The 26,673-nt window shown below is 38.6% G+C and overlaps 1 protein-coding gene across 2 annotated transcripts in view; it reads right to left on the reverse strand.

The window, feature by feature from the left end:
- Window positions 1-4,900: 4,900 nt before the first annotated feature.
- The window catches only part of LOC122840782 (epidermal retinol dehydrogenase 2-like), a 32,882-nt gene continuing 11,109 nt past the window's right edge, over window positions 4,901-26,673 (reverse strand). For both annotated transcript variants that reach the window (XM_044133420.1, XM_044133419.1), the window contains exons 4-7: window positions 25,334-25,433; window positions 22,740-22,884; window positions 15,152-15,277; window positions 4,901-5,186 (exon numbers count right to left, since the gene is read on the reverse strand). In XM_044133420.1, coding sequence (XP_043989355.1) covers window positions 5,090-5,186; window positions 15,152-15,277; window positions 22,740-22,884; window positions 25,334-25,433 — 468 coding nt within the window. In that variant the 3' untranslated portion in view covers window positions 4,901-5,089. The remainder of the gene's footprint in view (window positions 5,187-15,151; window positions 15,278-22,739; window positions 22,885-25,333; window positions 25,434-26,673) is intronic.

A 26,673-nucleotide genomic window follows, 5' to 3' on the forward strand; every position in this document is an offset into this window, starting at 1 on the left:
GAACATCCCTTTTTACTGTGCTCTCTTAACTGGGATAAGGCGAAGCAGACTGGCTTCACTCCCCACCTTCAAGTGGAACTGTTTGGAATCTTTCTTGCATATTTTAGCTGCAGAAACTCAAACTTGTCATGTACAGTAAGCAATTGTTTCCTGGTATTTAAATATAAAGTGGTTTTGATGGAATTGTTTCCAAATCTTCTGGTCTTGCAATGGTGCATGATGATGCTGTTGGAACTTTTCTCTTGCAGTAAGAAGATTGTGGTTTTAAATCCCAGCCGGCGTCTTTCTGCATGTCCCTTCTGTGCATGCACAAGTTTCCAGTGGGTAGTCCTGCTTTCACACACGGTCCAAAAATGCGCCTTTTGGGTTGTTTCTTTTTGTCCTTATGAGTGAGTTTGTATGTGCCTGGATTTTTGTTCTGTAATAGACTGGCGACCTTTACAGGGAATTGGGTTTTTTTTTACTCTTAGGATCTGTTACAACTGCACTATGCTTCAAAAGTGTTGCATGTGTTCATGGTTATAAGAAAACCTGGATTCCAAAAAAAGATTAAAAAAAAAGTTTTTGGATTCCAAAAAAAGATCAAATACAAATAAATAACCATCAGTTTCAGAGAACGTTCCTAGAAAAATATTCAGAATCATTTGAAGAATACAATTCTTCAAATGACTTAAACTTTTCTATTTAGAGGTTTGTTAAAACAGTGCCCTCTACAGGCTTTCTTCAGTACACAAGGTGTTGGGGGCCACAGAAGCAGAAACAATAACTATTCTAATTTATTCTGCTTTTTCAATTCTAGTAATTCAGTTTAAGTTTAATGGACCAGTCAGAAAGTAAAATGTAAATAAAGTCCAGAGACTTCTAACTCACTTCCTATATGTAAGTTTCATTTTTGTTCAAAATAATTTGTTTGAATTTTATAAAATAAACATTGTACTCTCTGAAGTATGTAGAACAATTGGTGCCTTTTCATAAAGGAATTTATGAGAAGGTGAAAAATATCATTTAGAATTTGTTAGGATTGCCTTTTATTAGTTCTAATGTCATACTTGTATTCTCACAGGACTTCTTAAATAACATTGTTTATTTTTTACTGCTCTGTTGTCAACATTATTCAGTCAACTAAAACGTGCCCACAACAGCCGAGGTCCAAGTACCGTCATTCACAATTTCATTTTGTAGTTTGCCTCTTTTTTTGGAGGACATATTCACTTGGGCTCAGTTTGTTAAAAAGTTTAGCTTGGATTATTTTTGTCTCTTAGTGATTAATATTAAAAAAAAATTAATATAACATGGTATTAATACACAAAAGAAAACTCCAAATTCATAAAATGTACCTAGATTTATTTTAGAGATGGTAAAAATTAGATTACTAAAACTAAAATGATTCGTCCTCCAGGATTAGATGACATATAAGCTATTGACTTGAGAATCAAACACATGGAAAAAAAAGAAAGAACAACCTCTGTTTCAGCACACATTAGATGGTGTGTGAATCAGGAAGATAACTTATTTTTGTGTTTCCTGAACATTAGCCACCCTGGGAGCAAACTCTGTTCCTCAGTTTGTGTTTGTATGAGTTATTCTTTGCACAGTGGGACACCCGAGGGCAAATAAAAACCAGGCACCGAAAACCTTGAACTATCCTCACTGCTTGAATTCTGTTGTTGTACTCTTTATCACTCCACTGTTTTTCCATCTGCTTTTTAAAGGACTACAAGATGCCAGTGAGTTAGTTTATGTAAATAAGTAAATGATGCTCATAATGACTTTTTATTCTGTTACAAAATGACAGAAAAATAAATGTGTTCATTCAAACATTATTTTTGTAAGATGTCTATTTTTTTGCTGCGCTTAAAAAAAAAGGGAAATTAAATCAGCAATGAGGCAATGAATCACAAATCAGCCGTCCTAAATTAAGCATCTAAAGTAATATTTTTTAAATGATCTCCAAATAACATGAAATTGGTAGATCTCAAGCACAAACCAATTTCCAAGAAAGTCTGTTAGTGGACAGACTAGACATATTTTTGTCTTCACCAGGGCCCTCATGTACAAAACGGCGTGTGCACAAAAAATGTGAGGCGGCATATTTTACGCACAAGTCGGCATGTATATAAATGAACTTTTGCCCTGGCGTGAAAATGTGTGGCAGCCACGCAAACTTTTTTCCTCAGTTTTTGTCTCATATAAAAGTAACGCATTGGTCTGAATGCATCTATGGGGTAATTTAATTCTCACTAAAAGAGAAAACATGGTTTTGCTTTTAGAAATCTGCTGATCTGCTGGTTAGCTGTTTGAAGTTAATCAGCAGATTAATCAGCAGATTAACTGCAAACAGGTTGGATTATTTTTAAGGTGATCAAGGTGTGCATACACGCCAATAGAAGGATTCAGAGGGAGCATGTGTTCAGAGATCATATTGATCTGTTGGAAAATGTTGATGATGTTTTATTTAGATTTCCTGAACTGATCGTCCTGGAGCTCTGAGGAAAGAGCCGTGTGGTATCAGTACCGGTGGAACTTCAGTCATCTTTCAGTCGAGCCGCCCGTTTTGTGAATGAGCCTTTATGGACAGAAAGCATCTCTATTCTGTAAATATAGACCTTCTGCACATGATTCTATTATTTTGAATAAATATCCACATTCCCACTTAAAGGACTTTCTGACTCTCTGGCTGAATGCTCTGTTGCACGATCACTTTATTTTTTTATTTGGATTTTTTTCTTTAAAATGTATTATTTTTGTTTGGGTGAGGTGACCTTATGCAACCTGAAAGCAAATAATACGTCTTATTATTATTATAAATACTCTTACTGCTACAAACAAGGACGTTGCCATGGCTGCTGCTTCACGTGGTGGTGACAGGGTGGACATCAGCATCTAAATTTGTCTGTACGCCAAGTTTTAGTGTGAAACCTGTGCACTCTTTTATTAATGATGCCCCTAAAGCTCAAGTCTCAAACTCCAGTCCTCCAGGGTCGCTGTCCGGCAGGTTTTAGATGAGCCACAGGTACAAAACACTGGAATGAAATGTCTTCATGACCTCCTCCTGGTGTAGATCAGTTCTCCAGAACCTTAATGACCTCATTATTCTATTCAGGTGCTGCAGCAGAGACACATCTAAAAGTTGCAGGACAGCGGCCCTTGAGGACTGGAGTTTGACAGAAATGATTTTTCCTGACTGCTAGTTCAAACCAGTTTATGCCACAAGGGGGCATTGTGTATTTGTCAGTAGAACTTGCTGGGCTCAATTGTTGTCCATAGGCTCTATGGAGCAAAGTGGAAGGTGTGTTATTGTGCTGACATCCCCATTTCTTTTCTATACAAGTTAAAACGTGACATATCCTGTCTGGGGTGGAGCTCTGGGCCACAGTTCATAAAGCAAGAAGTAAAAAAGGCTTGTAGCAAAACAATAAAAAAAACAACAAAAAAAACAAAGGTTGTCCAACAATTAAAATTTTTCCATCTGATTAATCACAGGATTGCTGTGAATTAGTCATGAATAGAAATGAAATTAGTTAGTAAATGAGCTAAAAATGTTTTTATTTGGGCTGCCATGAAAGTAGGATTTAACATTACGAGGCAAAACATGGTGACATTTTTAATGTCTTTGATGCTTTTGTGTTTATCACTGCTCATGTTGTTGTTTATAGCAGTTGACTGTTGCTACAGTCATGAAGTCATATGTAAAATAATGCTTCTCTATATTGTGTGGTCAACAACAGTAAAATGATTTTGACATTCTCCCTGGGGTCTGAGTACTTGCTGTGCTGCAGTGCAAGAGAAGCATAGAGAGAGAAGATGGACAGGAGCGAAATAAACTTTGTAAGAAACAGGAGATTAGCCCCTGTAGAAACAACAGAAACAGAAATTACTGATGATGTCCAAAAATTATGGACAACCTGTTCAATTAATCGCTAAAAACGATAAAATAATGTTAATTAATGCACGATTAACTCTTAATTAATTTTGACAGCCCCCCCAAAAAAACTAAGACATTCAAGTCTTTCTCAAATTTTTTTAATGATTCTAATATTTGTATAGATTCTTAAGCCATCATATATATATATATATAGACTGATAATTATTCTCTTCACCTATATAATAACTTTAAGTAGGTTTCAAAACCAAATTAGTTAAAAATTTAATATAACAATTGGGGAAAATTACTATGAACTACAGTAGGCAATGGCTGGACATTCATCACATAATAGAGCTAATTTTATTAATTTGTGAACCTGTTGCTTCATTTTGTTCTTGGTAAAGGGAAATGTCTGAGCTCCTACCCCTTTTGACATCCTGATATAAGACATGGTACAGACTGTCACCGTGAGTAAGTTTAGGTACATTACTTCCACCCTAAATCAAAACATTTAGTGTCTCTTTTTCTTTGTGTTTTAAAAGATTTTCTTTCATTTGCATGTCTTCATATGACTTATATCTCTTCTCACTTTTATTACCATAAACTTTCTGCAATCTGCACTTACAGACTTCAGAGTTTCATCTTCTGCACTCCTAAAATTAGATCATAATAGAAGACATCAAACCACACAAGGTTATTGTGGTTTGATGTTTGTCTATTGGCATATCGTTCCATGACCACATGACAATACACGTCAGTTTCTCTAACTAGGACTGAAATACATTGGTATTTATCTCATTAAAATGCTAAATCAGATCTTTTTCATCTCTCTTTTTCTCAACACAGCAGAAAAACGTTGGTAGGATATGCAGGTTCACACAAAGATAAAAATATTAAGATATACAATAAGGAACTAAATTAACCATAATATACTGTCAGTAAGAACAAGATTATTATATAAAATATTGTGCTTAAATCAGAAAAATAATTTTAGTAACAACAGAATTTTTGTTCAGGGAACTCAAAACATTAAGCTAAACAATGAACATTAATTTATTTAAAAGGCAGTCCTTTACACAACTGGTATTCATTTTCTATGTACAATTAAACAAATGTTTTCAAATTTATTATTATAATTCCATATAATTAAGCTTCACATAGTTTAAATAACTTCTATGTTTTAATATCTCCTTCATGTAAATCCTCTTCTAATTGACAGCTCTCTCACTCTTGCTTTTTGGAACGTCCCCTGAATGTGTCCATAAGATTGAAGGCTCCCAGGTACTGACCCAGCAGAATGCCCAGCTTCATGGGCAGGATACTGTTAAGAGAAATACAAAGAAATGATTAGAGTGCTGAAAGTCATACTGATCTCCAATTAGTGACAAATCTGTAGAACCAGGAATTTGTTAAACAAAACCTGCAAATCAAATCAAAGAAGCCTAAAAAATCTTAAAAGTCAGAACATCCCACCAACAGAAATGTTCAAATCCTAAGAAATTAAGTCAATGAAATCAATTAGTACGAAAACCTATCCTGTGAACTGACCTCCCAGTCCCTGACTGAGGACTCATCCAGGAGATAACTAAGTATGTTTTCACAGCTGATAGTCTGGTGGACTCAGTTCAATTGGGGACCAAAATTGCAACATTTGTTACATTTTCTGCTTGTGCGGTTTGCATTCCTGCTCCACTGCGTTAAATAAACAATGCAGTCCAAAGTGCTTTATATCATAAAAATACAAAGTATAACAATTAAGGCATTACAATTTTTTCCAGTACCATTGTTACACATGAGAATGTTTAATGTTTCATTGATAATGTTTCAAAACCAACTCTAAACAAATGGGCTTTTAGTCTAGATTAAAGGCATTCAAACCCAACAAAACAGCTGTTTTGCAGTTTTCTGGAAGTTTGTTCCAGATTTGAGGCTTTATAGAGGCTGAATGCTGCTTCTCCACATTTGGTTCTGGTTCTGGGGCTGCAGGTTGATACAACAGCAGGGGCCTCATGTATAAACGTACATATGCACAAAAAATGTAAACACCATATTTTACGTACAAGTCAGAATGTATGAAAATGAACATGGCATAAAAACTTTTCACCTGCTGTGAAAATGCACTTTTTCTGTGGACAATAAACGGCAAAGTGCCAAAACTCACCTACATGTACCGAAACCTGACTTCATTCAGTGATATTTAGACAAAGGAGCATCAAACCTGATGTTTTTTCATGCTTTTAAGCTTTTATTGTTTAAATGTAAATAATATAAACACATATGTAAACAAATAATTTCTTTATTTAGAATAAACGTCCACACCCTTCACTCTCTGGGATGCTGTCTTTCTTTAAACGCTCTGCTGTGAAAACGGGCATTTCCACTTGGATCTCTTTATTTTGTTGTTTGTCTATTTGGAATTTTATCTTTGAAATGTATAACTTTTGTTTTTGGTGAGGTGACCTTATGTACCCTGAAAGAACCTTTTAAATAAAATATGTAGTTATTATCCTAAATACTAATGATGCTGCAAGCAAGAGCCGTTTCCATGGTTACTGGGACACAGTGGCAACCTTCCAGATATTTATACTACTTACATATCTAGTTATCGCTGGTGACAGGAGGGACCAGCAGCTGTGCTCTGTTTCCTGCAAAGTGGGACTTGTAAAGAAAAAGTGCACAGGTATGTGAGTACACATGGCTTTGTACATTTAATTGTTTTGGGCACCACACTTTTCTAAATTTGTCCGTACACCAATTTTTTGTGTGAAAGCTGCACATAGTTTTAAACATGAGGCCACAGATCTTTAATGTATTGTGGTGCTGAGCCATTCAGTGATTTATAAACTAACAACAGTATTTTAAAGTCTATTTTCTGAGCTACAGGGAGCCAGTGGAGGGACTGGAGAACTGGTGTGATGTGCTCTATCTTCCTGGTTTTAGTCAGAACCCCAGCAGCAGCGTTCGGAATCAGCTGCAGCTGGAGGATTGATTTGTTGGACAGACCTGGCAGTGAAGACACTGTTGCCGAAATCAATGTGACTAAAGATAAACGCATGGATGAGTATCTTTAGACCAGGGGTCACCAACCTTTTTGAGACCGGGAGCTGCTTCACAGATCCAGAGTAACACGAAGGGCTACTTGTTTGATACAGACAAATTTTCTTGGCTCAGCCTTTATAACAATAGTATATATATGTATATAAGATCACATGCTGCCTGATCATATTAATGTTAGGGACTACTGACAATAGTTATCAGTAATGGTTTACCATGTCAGATATGATTAATTGAAATTATGTGATCAGAAGTTCTTAGTTCAGAGTTTTAAGTTTGATTCCTTTTGGAGCTTTTCTGTGCGATCCTAAATTGCCCACAAGTGACTGATAGTATAGACCACATATGTCAGAGTCAAGGCCCGCGGGCCACATCCGGCCCGCGGGATGATCTTGATTTATTATTAGAACCGGCCCGCAGACCGCAGCAAGCCGGCACCCCGTCTGAAAAAATGCAAGATGCACGCACCCCCCCCCCCCCCGTTCGATCCTCACAACGCACGCACGATCCTCACAACGCACCCCGTTCCTCTGGCAGCGCACGCACCCCGTTCGATCCTCTGCGCGCACACGCACCCCGCCCCTTCGATCCTCACAACGCACAACTGCTATAGATCCAACTGGGACATTAGTCCTCTAGAACAGTGTCTCCCAATTCCAGTCCTCAGGCCCCCTGCTCTGCATGTTTTAGATGTGCCTCTATACCAGAACAGCTGATTCAAATGATTGCATGACATCTTCTGCAGCCACCAAGTACTGCAGGAGCCTGTTAATCACCCAAAGATTCAATTCAGGTGTGTGGCTCAAGGGAAACATCTAAAACATGCAGGCAGGGGGTCTGAGGACTGGAATTGGGAAACACTGATCTAGAGTTTGATTGCACATTCACACCTCCCCAAATGAATTGGGGTTTCTAGGAAAACAGCATGGAGTTTGATTAAAGTGGCCTAAGCACTTTTTATTTTATTTTTTTATTTTTTTTTAGAGTAAATGGACCCTAAATAACCTAGAATAACATCAAAAACTCTGCAGGCCTCCCTATTCATAGATATATGATATTCTTGCAATGACAATGGGAAAAAGACTGGAAAAAATATTATTTATGGGAAAGTTGCTAAATCAATGGTGAACGCCCTCCAAAAGAACACAAAGACCAGTGTCACAATTACCAAGAAATATCTTAATGACCCTCAAGCCATTTAGGAAAATATTTTGTGCATTAACTAAACAAAAATGACATTCTTTAGAAGATGTGTATTTAGACAGACAGAAGTAACTAAATAAACCAGTAGAAGGATCTTTATAAACACATTAATATATCCTCTATGAAAGGATTGCAGCAGGTAGCTCCAGATTAACCTGAGTAGGCATTGTATGTAACTACATTGGAGAGAAGCAGTTATTTAAAAAACAAAACAAAAAAACCCCGAAAAAACCCAGTAAACCTTCTGATCTCAAAAACAGATATTTGGAAAAATGAAAATACAAATTTGAATGTCCCAAACTATGGTGAAATTGAACCATTTATGTTGTGTGCCTACCTGGTTATTTTACTGGCTAATGTGAAAACATAGTTTGTACTAAGTTATGATGAGGGTGTTTTTGTACATACACAGACACACCACATGTCCAATGGAATGTTTCAGGGTGAAAACCAATTGGCAGTTTGTCAGGATTCACACAAGCTATTTATATGTGAAAAAAGGTTCTACAAATAATATTTGTTGTCAGTTATTTGTTGTGTCAGAATTATGCTTGTTCCTTCCCAAATCAATGCTTGTTAGCAGCTTTTGAATGACTAATAAACCTCAACAACAATGACTGTATTCAAAGAGGGAGGAAACAAAGGCAAGAGAATACAAAACATTGTTAGAAGCCTAAATACAATAGATTCCATGTAAAAGAAAAGATGTGACAGGCAAAGTGTTTTCAAGAGACACAAATCTTTACAATAAGAAATAATCACTCTTCATAGAAATGAGGAAACAAGAGGGAAGTTGCCTGTGCCTTTGAAGTGCTATCCTGGTCACATTATCATGAGTGAGGAAATCAACTTTCTAACCAAGAAATTTCATAACCAGCATTTGGCAGAGCCTCTTCACTGTTTTTCTTTGTTTGTTTGGACATGGAGAGTCTGACAGCCATCTTTTTCTTTAATAATATTAGCCAGAAATTTTATTTGTGTGAAGCTGTAAAAATCTTAGACTTTTACTTGACCTTTACCAAAGTACTTTGACAGGTATGTTGGTGCTTCTAACCAGTAGTAAAAAACAAAAGAAGGGTGTAACTTGGAGAGTTTGCCTGCCAGTCCTACTGCCAAGGACAGATATGGGATTATTACACACAAACACAGATGAATAATTTTTAATCTACCACAAACTAAGGACATGCAAGTCTTTAGGTTGAGGAAACAGATTGATAATCTGTAGAAACCCATACACATGAGGAGAAGACTGAACTGTACACTCCCTGGATTTAAACTCAGGAACCTCTTGTAATTGAAAATTGCTTAAAGTCTTTGTATTGTGTAAGAGTTTGCTATAAATATCCATTCTAAACATTGAATTTAGGTGTTCCAACCACTCCCATGGATGCAGGTGTGTAACGACCATTCCCTAGGCCAGGGGTCTCAGACTCGCGGCCCGCGGGCCAACTGCGGCCCTCGGGACGATAGTTTGTGGCCCCCACCTTAATATGAAAGTTTAATGTTAGTGTGGCCCGCGAGCAGTGATGTCAGTAACGCGTGACTTTTTGTGATGCGTTACTGACGTCGGACCACTTTTTTCCGTAACGAGTAATCTAACGCGTTGCTATTTCAAATCCAGTAGTCAGACTACAGTTACTTATCAAAATCATTTTTGCGTTACTATCTACTTTTGTAATTTAATCATATTTCCTCTACTCGTCTTGTCGAGTGACCGACGTCTCTATGCGACAGAAATGTAAACAATGGAGGGAGATGCGCATTTTGTTGGTGGAAAAACTGGAACTATTTTGATTTTCTGTCGCCAAGTCTGATTATTATAAGCGGCTTTGGGATTATAAGCTTCCTTCTTAGAGTTTTCCAGACAACAGTGGACCACACAAACTACTCACGTTTTTTATTTTTCTACAATCTCCTCTTCAGTTCAACCTTATCAGTGGAGACACATTGTTGATGTTACCATTATAAAATAGCTTACAATTAAGTTTTGGCAAAGCTCAATGTGATTTTCACAGGAGGCAGAGCGTTGTTGTTAGCAGCTGCTGAAAGTAACTAAAAAATTACTTTTAGTGTAACTTAGTTACTTTCCAAATCAAGTAGTCAGTAATCTAACTAAGTTACTTTTTCAAGGAGTAATCAGTAGTCTGATTAAAGTTACTTTTTCAAAGTAACTATGCCAACACTGCCCACGAGTTTGATATGATTGGCACTTTTCAGTGTTGTGTGCGGAGCTGAACTAACTTACCAATCACAGTGCTTCAAATGGAGCTCATTGACCCGCAGTGCCTCTCTGAACTCAAAGCCAAGTTCAGGGAGGTGAGTGGAAAAGCAGACAAGCTTGGGCAATTTTTGAGAGAATTGCCACCCAGCTTCCCTGAGCTTTCCCGAATGTTCAAGCGGACCATGTGTCTTTTTGGGAGCACATACTTGTGCGAAAAGCTCTTCTCTACCTTGAACTTCAATAAGTCCAAGTACAGGTCCAGACTTACTGACGAGCATCTTCAAGCTCTACTTAGGGTCTCAACTGCCTCCTCCCTTAAGCCAAATGTGGCTCAGCTATGCGAGAGGAAGCGCTGCCAGACCTCTCGATGTATGAAGTAGGCAGAAGAAACAGTTTATAAACTGTTATATTCATAACAGTTTATGTTCAATGTTCCATTCATGTTCAGAAAGTTAAAGGTTAAAGAACTGTTAATACAGCCATTTGAATCTGAATTATAATAATTACACTTATCTAGTCTTCTATAGTTGCTGTGTTATTATTATATTTTATTTATTTATTACTGATTAATTTTTTTTTCTTATGAATTGTTAATTTATTTATTTTTTCATCTTATTTTGTGTTTAAAAACTAAAAATAAAGACATTTGATAACATTGGAATGTTTTTGTGAGAGCTTTTCTTGTGGAAAACCCGATGCGGCCCAGCCTCACCCAGACTCTACCTCCATCGGCTCCCAGGGAAATTGAGTCTGAGACCCCTGCCCTAGGCGTACAGACAACTTCTACTAACATTTATGAAAGAATGAGTTGATTGCAGTAAGTGTGGCACATCACATCCCACTAGGAGTTGTTCCACATACTATAAAAAAATGGAAATCATTGGGAAGAAGAGCAACTCCACATCATAGCATAGAGCATCCATCCATCCATTCATTATCTAGCACCCTTGTCCCTAGTGGGGCAGGGAGGTGCTGGTGCCTATATCCAGCTAATGTTCCGGCGAGAGGCGGGGTCACCCTGGACAGGTCACCAGTATAATTCCAGTACTCACGCCCCCCTGACCTGCAGGTCTTAGGTTTTTCCTTTGTCCTTTCCTTCAATTACTACTAGTGATGCTCCAATCAGGTTTTTTGCTGCTGAATCCAATTTCAATCACCCATGAGGGCCGATCACTGCGATCACCTAGATTGACTGTTAATTTTTTGCAACCCATATCTGGCAAAATGTAAAAATTATCTGGCAATAAATTAATCTAATTTAGACATAAAACATGCAAAATACTTGCAGGCACAAAACAGCAGTGACTCAGTCAAAAGGACAACTGAAAAAACTGCCATCAGTAAAATATTATACAACAGTAAGGCTTTTAACAGCCTAACTTATACACAAGTCAAATAAATCTCATAACATCAAATAATGTCAAGTAAAAAAGCAAACATTCATTCAAAGTCAAATGCAGGTGGAATCATGAGTTACTGAATCGAAACTTCATGAGAGCATGGCTGTTTAGTGTTGGTTCTGATTGGTTGTTCTGACTGCGCTGAGTAATTCTGCAGAATGGCAGGAGGAGGCAGAGAAGATTGATTATTTTTCAGAGATTATCTGTCTTATTGTCTTATGTTAGGACAGCAAAAGTTTTAATACATATGTAAAATCTTTTTTGTTTGTTTTAGTTACATGCTGCAGCTTTAATTAAGCAGAAGTTTGGTGTGAGAGCTCACTGCTGGGTGAAGGTCGAGCAGCATTACGTCTGTGAAATATTACTAACAGTCACGCGTAGCAGCGGTCCAACTGCGAGAGTAGAACCAGCGTCTTTCCCCCCACTAGCCCAAAGACTTAAATTATTTTTCAGTTTATTTACTTAGCTTTCCGACGGTCAGAAAGCTAAACTTTGGTAGCTCTGCGTTGTTCTATCTGCTGTCTGGTTGCTCCAGATGCATTTTTTTTTCCTACAGTGAGCCTCAATGTTACCATTCTCTGTCAAGTGTTTGTTTTTTTAAATGTCATATTACACTCTTTGTTTGTCCTGTTTGTCTCTGCATTGCCCAACTATGGACTGCCGACCAGTTTAGGTTGACCCTGCCTCTCACCTGTTGACCACTGGAGACAGGCACCAGCACTTCTGGAGACCCCACTGGGGATAAGTGTCTAATATAATGGATGGATGCCCAGTCTCAAAGTTTTACCTCATGTAATTCAAACAAAAAACACAGATCATTAAACTTTACCATCTTAATAGCCCTGATGTGTTTAACTGGTGAGACCAATTTAGTAAGTATTGTCAAAGAAATTGTCTAATAAACACACATTTTTGTTAAACACAAACATCTGAAAAATTAGAGTGATGCATATCAAGATACCACAAAACAGAGTGGATCAATTGTTCAGAAGAATTCAAAGAAAGGTCTTGACAATTTGAGCTCATCTGGAAAAGCTTGATTTTTAACTTTCTTTGTTAAAGTTTTAGATCGGATGCAGCAATTTTCACACTTTTGTCAATTAACCCCCACCCCCGTTTCCACAAACCATTGTTTTATTTAATTTATAATGTAACACCTATGCTGTGGAGGTATAAAATGTTTGAACAAAATCTGATGAGCAACTTTTGAGTAACAAATTCTCAACTTTACAGAATCACTGGATATGACAACAGTCAACAACAATTTGTCAACAATATGACAAATTTACAAATTTATTTTGTAAATTTGAGATTACAATTTACAAAATATGTAATCTCACGAAACCATCACTTTCAGACATTTCAATGTGAATGGCAGCCTATGTTCACTTTAAGTAAAGAGGGACTCAACAACATCAGATGGTCCTCTCTGCATTTTTACTGGACAGATAAATGAGGTAAATGGTAGGATCCAGACCTGGCTCCAGAGGAGTTAATGTCTAAACCGCTGGCAACAAAAGTGAGTACACCCCTAAATGTCCAAATTGAGCACTGCTTGTCATTTCCCCTCCAAAATGTCATGTGACTAGTTAGTGTTATTAAACCTCACCCCCTCAACACAGGAACTGCCTTTTTTTCTTGAGCCAATCAAGGTGATATTGTGTTAGGAGACACGTTGGTCTGACTTCTTTTGAAGTGCAAAGAGTTTTTGCTGGGGGGCGTGGCCATGTCATAGTCAGAGATGATGCTGTTGACATACATTTGGCTTTAAATTCCACATATTTCACTTGAGCTGCACCAAAATCACTATGATTGATCCTAGTCCACAACCCAAGAGGGACGTATTCCAATATTTGTGGGGCATGGTCTAATTCCTCCACAGTGCCCCCTGGAAAATTTTAAAGAAAAAATAAATCAGCCTAAGTAATACTTTGTCCAACAATCTTAAAATTCATTACACATATGTATCTTGACAGGACTTTAAAAAAAGTCTCTCGGAGCAATAGTCCAAACCCAACAGGAAGTTGGCCATTTTGGATCAAAGTTGCCATTTTGTCTTTAACTGCTTTGTACCCGAGTGAACTTCTGCTTTTGACATACCGACTCCAAAATCACTAAGCACATTACTGAGGCATCTGAGGACTACGAGGCAGCAGTTAATAAAGCAATGCACACTGCAAAATATTGAAATTTTGAATCGATTATTTCAAAATGATCAAATGATCAAAGTATCAAATGAAAACAAATTTGATACTTATCAAAATTGTTTTCCTACATTAAATCATGTGGGCATGGCCAAACCTCAAATCTGAGTATTTGCCATAAAACGTCCCAGCTGCCTGAGACTTTTTGTCTGTCATAACCAACCAGCACTGATCACATTGACATGGTGAACTGGTGACATCACATTAGTCCTAGCCCATTTCGACAAGAAGTCACCTGATTTCCTGCTGGTTCTCTTGCTTTTGCTCTACAATTCAGAACAATTTAAATTTAAAATGACAGAACAAAATCATGGTAAATCCTTCTCTCACTTGGTTCGCTGCTGCCTGAACCATGTGGGCATGGCTAAATGGCAAACTCCAATCCCTCGCCATTTGCATATGGTTGGTTCTAACACATGCATCATCTGATTTGCATCAAATTTGACATGGCTGCACTTTGCTAATCTCCAGAGAGATATATAGAATTAAGTAAGAAATTGACTTCACTGTGCCCCCTAGACTATTCCAGAAGCTATATCTCCCTAATACATCATCCAATCTGCATTCTATTTTTTGTGCATCATCAGGGAGTACTGCTGAACACATTGGTGTATACCAGGGGTGTCAAAGTCAAATGGACGGAGGGCCAAATTAAAAATTTAGCTACAAGCCGAGGGCCGGACTGATCGAATATTCATTGAGATTTTTTTAAATGACGCATTTGGTCTAGTGCAGCGGACCGGCCCAAGCCTTCGTAAATTTACTGCGGACGAAGTGCGGCGTTGTGAGGATCGAACGGAGGATCGAACGGGGAAGTGCATCTCGCATTTTTTTTTTTTTTTCAGACGGGGTGCCGGCTTGCTGCGGGCCGGTTCTAATAATAAATCAAGATCATCCCAGGGGCCGTAGAAAATCTTCTCGCGGGCCGGATGTGGCCCGCGGGCCTTGACTCTGACATATGTGGTGTATACCATCTAGTGGACAGGTGCCGGAATGGCGCGAGACCATCAACGATCTTTACAGGGTGGAGGTGCAGTAGATCCCGTGATCTCCGCTAGGCCGGAGTGGCACTAAGCTGCAAGGGAAATGCGGCTTGTACCTTTATTTTTATTTATTTTTCTAGATCTGTTTTTTCTTAGACTTTGTAGGACTAATTAGAGCAGAATGTTTGCTTCTAGTGTAAGAGGGAACAGCGTAAACTCACTTCTTCAAAGCAGCGATGAAATACATGCTTTTAGGCAGAAGAAGGTAGACTTGGTCTGTGAGGACAGCATGAATAATCTTCTTGGCTACCTTCTCTGCATTTAGGATTGGCAGGAGTCTTGGCCACCTGTTGACAACAAACAAAGTAAGAGAAAAATGAGATGACAACCACAGCATAATTCAAGAAAAAAATATTGTTACTATGTAACATTTTATGTTATCAACACTTTCTCAAATTGAAGCAGTGGTAGTCTTCCTTGAAGACTGAACTTTAGTTTTGTTATGCAACATTACAATATGTTGCATAAATGTTTTGCAACGTGTTAAACAAGTAGTTTAAAACAACAAGCAATGTTTTGAACTTCTCATTCAATATTTTGAACAAGTTGTACTTATTCAGTTAGAACAAGTACTACTCAAGTGAGAAATGTAGCGGTCTGCTGAAGCCAAAATGCACATCATGTTCTTCTGCTCAATGATGCCTCTCTCCATTCACCAGCAGCACCATTACTGCAACTAACAGCTAAACACAGCTTCCAAACCATCCTCAGAATCATCCTCAGCCAATTCACGCTGGGACATACAGGTTTCTATCTCTGATTCTTTTGTGTTCAAGAGTCAAATGTCCCAGTCATGTGTATTTCGAAGAAAGGGTGATGGCTAGTATGCTGGAAGCTTCTCCACTTCTTAACAGGCTATAGAAAAGATGCCAGATTCACACAAAATTTGCACTACAACCATCTAACAGCCATTAATTACAACTTTAAAAAAGACTAGGAAAACATTAAATTTGTCTATTTTGGATTGACTGGATAAAGTCACTGCAGATAATTACTTGGCATGGTGATATCAATGAATTTATTCCAAAACCTTTTTGAGAATTCTACTACCATTAGGGATGGAACTTTAATGCATTAAATTTGATTAATCAAATGCGTTACTGCATTAAAAATTAAATAATTAAAATAATGCAATTAATCACATTTAATATTTTATTTATAATTTAGTCTTTACATGTTTGTTCATTTCTGAACAACCATGTAAACCTGTCACAAAGCGACCTCCAAAGACAACAGCCATTGATGACAAAGTCACTTCTCTTGACCCACTGGGGGTTAAATTTTGCTTTAAAAATCTGATAGGATGCTGGAAAAGACTATATTCTTCGTTCAAGTTGTGCCCAAATTACTTGACCTTTCACTGAAGCTATTCAAACCTAAAACAACCTCACAATGCTAAACATGCTGAAGCAGCACACACGTTCCCAACATTAACATCCTAAGCTCACATTTCCAAATATGAACTATGAATGATCAAGGAAAGCCCTTTGCTCCAAGTCTCATCATTAGAGTCAAACACCAGCTTGCACACTGAACCGTTTTCTTCCAACATGCTGGCCAGGAAGAAGATTTATTACAAAACCATTGAAGTGTTCAATGGAGAACTTCTATAAAGTGGTCTGTGAATCCCGCATTTCTGCGTTCCCATAGAGATGTGACAAGACTCATGACCTGTCTCTCAATTCCTCAATGAGAAAAATGTTTTCCTCAGTTTTCCAGAGGTTCTTCAGTGAATCTCCAGCTGGGACACCAGCTTCCTTATGCCTGCCTTAAAAGAACAAGTTTTTTTCTCAATTTTCCATAAATCTTTAGATTTTTGGACATTGCTTTGACCCAACTGACAATCAACTCAAAGAGAGATCGTTCCATTATCTGGGTTGAATTACGGTAGGTGTTTTAAACTAATTATAAATTCCCTTTCTGTTGCATAATTGCTTAATATTTTGTGGAATATATGCTGTGTTATTCTTATGTTGTTGTTCTGTCATTTTAAATCTGCCACATGTCAGAGATTATCTAGTTCCAGAACAAATTGAATTTATTGGCTCTCTCACGCTGCTGCTGGCGTTCTGACTAAAACCGGGAAGATAGAGCACATCACCCCAATTCTAAAGTCCTTCCTCTGGCTCCCTGTAGCTCAGAGAATAAACTTTAAGATACTTTTTGTAACATAACCACCATATTTGTTTTCTTTTGATTAAATAAATTAAAAGGTAAGTCTATAATATTGTTTTTAGGACTGTTTCAGTCATTGGACTGTTTCTGGGCAGCATCATGCTGGTTCTAGGTGTGGCTGTGTGTTATGGATGTTTAAAACAAGTAAAAATGAAAGAAAAGACAAACATAGTTTGTCTTTTCAACAGCTTTTTTTTGTTTTTTTGAAGGCATGGGACTCTATTGTGGACATTATTATGATTAGCACCAACTGAAATTTTGGGACTTTTTTTTCAGCTGACATCATGTGACTGATTTAAATATAAACTTATATTATTTTTGAGGAATTTTGGTTACTGATCTGCTATTTATCAGAATAACTATTATATCTTAGTACTATGTTTGTTTAAAAAAAAAATCAACAAATTCCATATAAAGTGGTTGAATATATATTTTCTTTTTTGAAAAATTTGTGTAACATATATACCTGATACCTGAGAAAGAACCCCCTTGATGAAATTGTGAATTCTGCTTTAAGTCAAGCTGAATTTTAGTTAATAATCTCTGGGTAGATTAGCACCACAATACATTTAAGATCTGCTGTTGCTTTATCAACCTTCCAGAGCTCTCAGGTCTCAGAAGTCTGCTCTGCATCCCCAGAACCAAACGTGGAGTAGCAGCACTAAGCTAGAACAAACTTCTAGAAAACTGTAAAACAGTTAAAACTCTGAGTTCCTTTAAATCTAGAATAGAAACCCACCTATTTAGAGTTGCTTTGGAAACATAATAAATGAAACATTAGACATTCTGATGAGTAACAATAGTACTTGACAAAATGTAATATTTCCATTGTTGACTGTGTTTTATGACTTTGAAGTTTTGTGTTTTTATTATGTAAAGCACCTGAAATGCCTTGCTGCTGAAATGTGGTTTACAAATAAACTTGACAAAAATGCCAGTCATTCCTATGTTAAAATTGCAGTTTTCTATGGGCTGCCAAACCTTTGCTTAAACCTCATCTCTGTAACATTAGTGAAATGTAACCACCCTCTTTCAAGACACTGTAAGAAATTCATTAATATATTTCATAGAGTCCCTAAGTCCATGACCATTTTTCAATCATAGAAAATACAGTCATTTTCCAATCTTAATGGTTGCATTAGCAGACTGCTAGTCAACATGATACTACTAAAGTGGCTTTAGGGCATCAACAGCTAGCTCTGGTCTTCTGGGAAAACGGAGCAGATGTAGGAGCATGTGGCTCCAACACAATGCATCACTTGATTTGAAACACCACTGCAGTAAAATCTGCACTCTCTTTTGAACTCTTAAATCATGACCTGTTATTTGTAGCGTTTGTTTGTAGTTTCATGACTAGCTAAGCTTTTGAGATATATTTAAACATCTTATCAAAGCCTTCAGTCACATAAATAAGCACCTATCATTAAAAAAATTGTAAGGCACCCACACTCTACAATGAGGCGGATAAATAGAAACAGTTTTTCCTAACGTCAACATCAGATCTACGTTTTTATCCATAAACCAGTGTATAAAAAATTTTCTTGTCCATAATTTGATAGTTAGAGAGCACAGGTCTGCCCCCCTCCTCCTCCTCACCATGGACCCGGTGTCTGAATAAAAACATGTTTTGAAAAAGAAAACAAAAATCTCTGTGACGGGGTTCTCTTATGCTAGGAGGCAGTCACATGATGACTGCATGATGGCATCAGATTGGTACCAGGTGTTTTGTATCAAATTGAGTATTGTATTTTTGTTTACAAGTTTGTTTATTTATTTCTGTTATTGTTATTATTCTTCTTCTTATTATTATTATTTTGTATACTTTAAGAGTTTAATTGAGTTGGAAGTAATTGTTTAGTTCTTGATTGCTTGGAGTGTCTGTGGGCGGAGCCTGTGGCTTTAAAAGCAGGGCTCTGTTCCACAGGCTGGCAGTCTGTGCTTAGACTCACGCTGGAGGTGAGATTGTTGATCTCATGCTGAATAAAATCCTCTAAAAACAATCTCCGACTTGGACTAGTCATTATGCTTGACTAAATCATAAGAGAACCCCGTCACAATCTCAAAAAAGGGCACAAGGATAAAAGGGGCAGGGGTTCAAGCCCCCATCACCCTACCTGCTCCTACCTCAAAGACATTTCCCTTTACAAAGAACAAAATGAAGCAACAGGTTTCACAAGACAATAAAATTAGCTCTAATATGTGATGAATGTCAAGTCATTCCCTACTGTAGATCACAGTAATTTTCTCCAATTGATAGAAGACCCAAATGATGATTAAAAACATTGGACTCGGCGTTCCCTCGCCCAGACGCGGGTCACTGGGGCCCCACTCTGGAGCCAGGCCTTGAGGGGGGGGCACAACGACGAGCGTCTGGTGGCCGGGCTTTTACCCATGGAGCCCGGCCGGGCTTTGCCCGAAGAGAAAACATGGGTCCCCCCTCCTGTGAGAGGGGCCAAAGGGGTCGGGTGCAATGTGTGATGGGTGGCGGCCGAGGAAGGGGACCCTGGCGGTCCAACCCTCAGTTGCAGAAGCTGGCTCTTGGGATGTGGAACGTCACCTCTCTGGTGGGGAAGGAGCCGGAGCTAGTGTGTGAGGTCGAGAGGTTCCGACTAGAAATAGTCGGTCTCACTTCGATGCATGGCTCTGGTTCTGGAACCAGTCTCCTTGAGAGGGGCTGGACATACTTCCAATCTGGAGTTGCCCACGGTGAGAGGCATCGGGCAGGAGTGGGCATACTTGTTGCTCCCCATCTCGGCGCCTGTACGTTGGGGTTTACCCCGGTGAACGAGAGTAGCCTCCCTCCGCCTACGGGTGGGGGGACGGGTCCTGACTGTCGTTTGTGCTTATGGGCCGAACTGCATCTCAGATCACAGACCCTTCTTGGAGTCCTTAGAGCACAGGTGTCAAACTCCAGTCCTCAAGGGCCGGTATCCGGCAGTTTTTAGATGTGCCACAGGTACAAAACACTGGAATGAAATGGTTTAATTGCCTCCTCCTTGTGCAGATCACTTCTCCAGAGCCTTGCTAATGACCTAATTATTCTATTCAGGTGTGGTGCAGCAGAGGCATATCTAAAAGTTGCAGGACAGCGGCCCTCGAGGACTGGAGTTTGACACCCCTGCCTTAGAGGAAGTACTGGAGAGTGCCCCTCATGGGGACTCCCTTGTTCTGCTGGGGGACTTCAACGCTCACGTGGGCAATGACAGTGAGGCCTGGAGGGGCGTGGTTGGGAGGAACGGCCCCCCGATCTGAACTCGAGTGGTGTTCTGTTGTTGGACTTCTGTGCTCGTCACGGATTGTCCATAACAAACACCATGTTCAAGCATAAGGGTGTCCACATGTGCACTTGGCAACAGGACACCCTAGGCCGCAGCTCGATGATCGACCTTGCCATTGTTTCATCGGATGTCTTGGACACTCGGGTGAAGAGAGGTGCGGAGCTGTCCGCTGACCACTACCTGGTGGTGAGTTGGCTCCGCTGGTGGGAGAGGATGCCGGTCAGACCTGGCAGGCCCAAACGTGTTGTGAGGGTCTGCTGGGAACGTCTGGCGGAATCCCCTGTGAGATGAAGCTTCAACTCCCATCTCCGGCAGAACTTCAAACATGTTCCGGGGGAGGTGGGGGACATGGAGTCTGAGTGGACTCCATGTCCGTGCCTCTATTGTCGAGGCGGCTCATCTGAGCTGTGGCCGCAAGGTTGTCAGTGCCTGTCGTGGCGGCAACCCTCGAACCTGTTGGTGGACACCTTTGGTGAGGGAAGCCATCAGGCTGAAGAAGGAGTCCTATCGGGCCTTTTTGGCCTGTGGGACTCCGGAAGCAGCCGATGGGTACATGCGGGCGAAGCGGCATGAAGCTTGGGTAGTTGCTGAGGCAAAAACTCGAGCATGGGAGGAGTTTAGAGAGGCCATGGAGAAAGACTTCCGTACGGCTTCGAGGCAATTCTGGTCCACCAACCGGCGTCTCAGGAGGGGGAAGCAGTGCAGCACCAACGATGAGTAATGCTTTGGGCCCATGTTTGAGGAATATCAAATCAAATTTTATTTGTGTAGAACATTTCAACAGCAAGGCATTTTAAAGTATGGATGTAACGACTCTTCGAATGATTTGAAAATTTATCTGCCTCGAAACATTTAACTAAATTATGTTTTATAATTTAGCGCACTGTGTTCCAACAAAAACACCCTAAAAAAAAAAACAAACACTGAAATATTTTCCACACAAAGAGCAGAACATTCAGTCTGTTGCAGTAGTATGGGTTTAGGCTTAATGTTTATTTTGCAATTATTAATAAGCAATTTCTGTTTTAAGAGGCGAAAACTATAAATATATCGCTGCACCCAACTGTATGGATCATGGGCGCCCCCTGCCATGAGGCAAGAGAACTGCCTGTCTCACCTTGAATCTGTTCTCTGCTGTTTCTGATCACTCCTCAGCACATGAAACATGTTACACACACAGTTGGTGACAAAAAAATACTGTACATAAGCTAAATTATGGAAAATCAGTTCATATATTAAATGTTTAACCATTTTATTGTACAGACAGGAGGAACATGCTCTCATAGAATGGCAGTTAGTGAGAGGTTACGCAATCCCAAGTGAGGCTCAACTCGCTGCTGCCTCACCAGCTGCGCTTCCGAGGATTTGAATGGGAAAATGCAAAAATACAGCGATTTTGAGGACAAAAATAATCAAAATAGGTTAAGCTAAATAAAAAATTAAATACTTTACAGTACAAACCACAAGGTGAAAATAGCAATATAAATTATTTTATCATTATATTTTTCCATTATGACAGGTTGAGGACCTGAGTGAAGCTGCCCCCCCACCTTCTTCAAATCAGATAAAATTAGTGTCAAAAATTTGTGCTGGTTTGTGCAGCAAAAAATTTCATTTGTGCTGTTTTGTCTTTGAAGATATTAATAAAAGGTTAAAGGTCAAAAGTTCAACCAGCCTCCACACGTTTATGAAATCAGACAAAATTGGTGTCAAATGTTTTGCACAAACCAGCACAAACATAGTTGAGTTAATTGACACGCATTTTGTTTGATTTGAGGAAGGTGGTGGGGCTGGTTGACCTTTGATGACCTCTAGAAACATTTCTTTATATCTTTAAAATGATAGCAGCACAAACAAAAGTTTTTGCTGTACAAACCAGCACAAATGCAGCACAAATGTTTGCCACCAATTTTGTCTGATTTGAAGAAGGTGGGGGGGCCAACTTCACTCAGGTCAGGTGAGGTTCTGCCTCACTTGCCTCCCCTGACCACACATCACTGGTTTCAAAAGCATCTCTAAGCAGATAGGTTTTTAGTCTAGATTTAAAGGTACTCTGTGTTTTAGTTGTTTTGAGGTTTTCTGTAAGACAGCACATTTCATATATAAATATGTGTTATTATGCATAATTTCTGTTAAACTCCATGATGAGGTCCTTGAAAGATTTAATATCTGGAAAATTGAACTGTTAAGCATGTGTGCTCATAGGATTTTGTCCCAAGCCCCAAACAATATGCTTCACATATAAAACACCTGCAGACACTTTTATTCAAACTGATTTTAAAGCAGAAGGACCTACTTGGTGTGACATCCATCAAACATCCCAGTGTTGATAAAGTAGGGGCACACAATGGTGGTTTTGATCCCATCTTTCCCTGTTGCTAGAAGCTCCAGGCCTACCGACTCAGCAAAACCTACAGCTGCAAATTTACTGGCACAATAATCTGTAGGGAGAAGAATCAACACACACAAAAAGTCAACAAAAGTACAGTCTAGTTTCAAATATTTAAGGATGTGCTATTCATTGTATCAATGAGTCAAAAACAGATAGTGGTAAAGTTTCTGATAAATACAAATGAATGATTTCTTTTATCACTGTATTCAGATCAAAGTCTGAATGCAGTTATTTGAAAAGAAGATACAGATCAACACCTTTCAAAAGCCTTTCATTAGCTTGTTCTGGTATTGTTTTCACAAGGTGTTTTTGCATTTGTTTTGGGATTGACATCAACATTTCACAACAAAACATTTATCCAAGGGACACAGAAGGGATCTGATTGGTGAATGGTATGTTGGCTGGATATTCTCAAATTATTTGAAGACAGTTACTTTAGGGTATTTAAACTTCTTAATTTGAAGCAGTTAATGAGAAAGTTTAGCAAACACTATCACACATTGTTTTAGCATTTAGATTTCTCTTCATTCTAATTTACCAAAATTAGGAAATTATTAAACACATAATATGCCATAAAGTGATACATCTTTATAAAGCATACTGGTTTGAAATGTATTATGGATACCAATGGATACCAGTTCAACTAATTTTTATTTTAGGGCTTTAATCTAGTTAGTTTTAGATTAGGTTAGCAAATAGATTAGGTTTCCATTCAGTTGGATGCCCAGCTAAATAAAATAGAAGTACGGTAGACTGTATATTCTGTCTGCCCCCAAGTCACCTTCTGGTTCTGCTGGACGTTTCTTTGTGTTAAAGGGGAGTTTTTCTCTCCACTGTTGCTGCATGAAAGCTTGGTATGAGGGTCAGTGACTTGAATCAATTGGTGGGTTTATTCAGATATTCTCCTTGGAATGTACAGTTATGTTCACAGTAATAGTGTGTTTAAAAAGGTGAGTAAACCTCAAATAAATTGTATTTAATGAACACAAATGAATTGGGGACACTGCACATTCTATTTCAAAGCACAAAAATCAGAAAATGTAATTGGATACGACAACATTTCACAGAAAGTCAAGAATTATAATGTTAAAACAATAGAAGCATTGACATCTTTCTTCACAAACTCAAAAATGTATAAACTAAGAAATGCTTAAAGATTCAACTTTCCTGAGAATCGTAAGCTAAAATTTAGTTGCATAATCACAGATTCTGATAACTGCTTCACTTTCAGTACATGGAGTCAACCAACGTCTGGCACCGGTCAGCAGGTATAGGACAATTATAATATATTCCACAACTATTCAGCATTTCTTGGTTTTGCCTCATGAATAGCATTTTTATGTCAGCCTTTTGTATGGAATTAAGGTCCAAGGATTGTGCTGACCACATTACTTGAATTTTGTTTTTCTGGAACCTTAATTTTGTTCGCTTGCTGGTGTGTTTGGGGTGATCGTCTTGTTGAAACACCCATTTCAAGGGCATGTCCTTCAAGGGCAAATTGACTTCCTCCAGTATTCTGGTGTTCTCAAATCTTTCCATGTTCCCTGATATGTGAAAAATACGTCACCGTAGTGTAAGAATGAACCACATATCATGATGCTTGAACCACCATGCTTCACCATCTTCACTGTGTACTGTGGCTTGAATTCAGTGTTTACAGGACTTTAGTCCACATTTTTTGTTTAGGCCAGTCATTCTGTTCTTTGGAAAGTTGTAGCTGCTCTACTGGTCTGGTATGAATTATTCTAAAACAAGATTGTACTTGCTCAAATAAGAGGTTACGTATGAGGTGAATCACTGATAATCATTCATTATTGCTCACTAAAATCTTTGACTTTCAATGATTTTTATTTAATAGGCTTTTTTATTGATTTGTCTGACTATCGTCTTTTTCAAATAAGCCAAGTGGGTAAATATGTGAATGCAGTGTTTTATTAAAACCAGATTCACCCAATACATAGATCTTTGGTCATACATTTTATCAAAAAAGAACTCTATGGACAATTTTAGCCTAAGCATTTCAGAGAAGGCGTTGGCCAAGGACAACTACTGTCCCTGGAGGAACAAAGGTGCTTTGTACTTGCCGGTCAAGTGCTCCTCTACCTCTACCCCACCACCACAATCAACACCTACACCATCAACACAATATAGTCTTTTAATACTTTGGACATAACCTTAATTCGGTTTCTCAGTTTACAATATTTCAGCTTTGATTTATTCTCTTCAAGTCAAACTCAAGTTTGAGAAAATAAGAAGTCCGATCCCTGCTGTGCAATCCCATTAACAAGGGAATGCATACCAGGGAATATGGAGGGTGGATATGCTAGAATCAGTGTTAGAATGGATGATATTTGAGCAAGTTGGGCCATTCTGACATGGCAGGCCTACAGTTGTGACAAAGAGCAAGTCTTGCATGTATCATGGTGCGCAAGCACATGTCGGATCCTAGGACCAGCCCCGCTTTATCACGTCAGTTGTACGACCGAAAGAGGACACACCTGCTAATCCATTTACTCCAATGAGTCCAGCAGAGCTGGCAATGCTGACCAGATGGCCATGGTTATTGGCGATCATGGCAGGTAGAAAGGCCTTGTAGGTCTGAGAGGAGGAAAACAAATAAGAAAAAATACAAATAAAATGCACAACTGTTATTAGTAAAAAATTAATACATGAAAAAGGGGAAATGTACAAACTACAAAGTAAAAAATTATCAACCACTTTTCACAAAAGATTTAGTGGTAGATGATCAGACCAATCCTAAGATTAACAGAATTATCTTCTATAACATCCAGACAGACAGACATGTAATTTTCCTATCAACTTAAAATTTCTGTTTGTGATACTTAATAACTCAATTATTTCAAAATTTTATATCTTTCATTATATTTTTCACCCTTGGATGTTGCTATTTTTACACTTGTGCAATGCATGCTGGGTTGATAATGCCGTTTGGTCCTGCAACACCTGTTTAGCGCCTGGTCTTTGGTCCGGAAGTAAACAGAGGGAGGCTAACTTTACGAGAGGTGTTTTTATCTTATTGCATTTGACTAGTGTAAATATAGATAATGGCATCATGTTGGCTGTAATTTCAAATAAAAACAGAAACAATGAGGTGAGTCTTCATCACCTCCCAAACAAAGAAAATAAAGAAGAGAGCAATGGGAAAGAGCTTTTGGAAGAACATAACTTCATTTGAGTCATCTGCACAAGCAAAACTGATGAAGGATCTAAAAGGTCGTTACCCTGCAGGCAATAACCAAATGCTGTGACCACAGTTTTTATCCACAACACACCTAAGCCCTGCCGCCGACTAGAGATCAAAAGATGCTGGGAGAGACATCAGAGACAGGCAGCGCTGGAAGCTTTTTTAAAAGATAATGGCGATATTGCTACTGGTGCTGGTACTAAATTTGAAACCACAGACCCGAGACCGGATGAAGACCAGAACCAAAACGACCGAAAGGACCAAAGACTGGAACAGACATAGAGCACGTGTAGGTGACAAATTATGCTGTTTGTGCTAGAGATACTCTGATCAGGTTTTTCACTGCTGATTCAGATTCCAATTACCCATGAGGTCTGATCACTGCCGATCACCTGGATTGGACTTTAATTTTTCGCTTTAGGTATAAATGACACTATGTGATCTACCAAATGGAAAAATGGTCTGGCAATAAATTCACTTAATTTAGACACAAAACATATAGTCACTATTTAGTCAAAAGTCAACTGAAAAACCTGTAATCAGTAAAATAATATTTAACAGTAAGATTCTCAGTACCCTAAATTATTCATGAGTCAAATAACACTGCCTATAACAAATGGTATCAAGAAAAAG

This window comes from Gambusia affinis, linkage group LG12, assembly GCF_019740435.1.
Source record: "Gambusia affinis linkage group LG12, SWU_Gaff_1.0, whole genome shotgun sequence".
NCBI lineage: Eukaryota > Metazoa > Chordata > Actinopteri > Cyprinodontiformes > Poeciliidae > Gambusia > Gambusia affinis.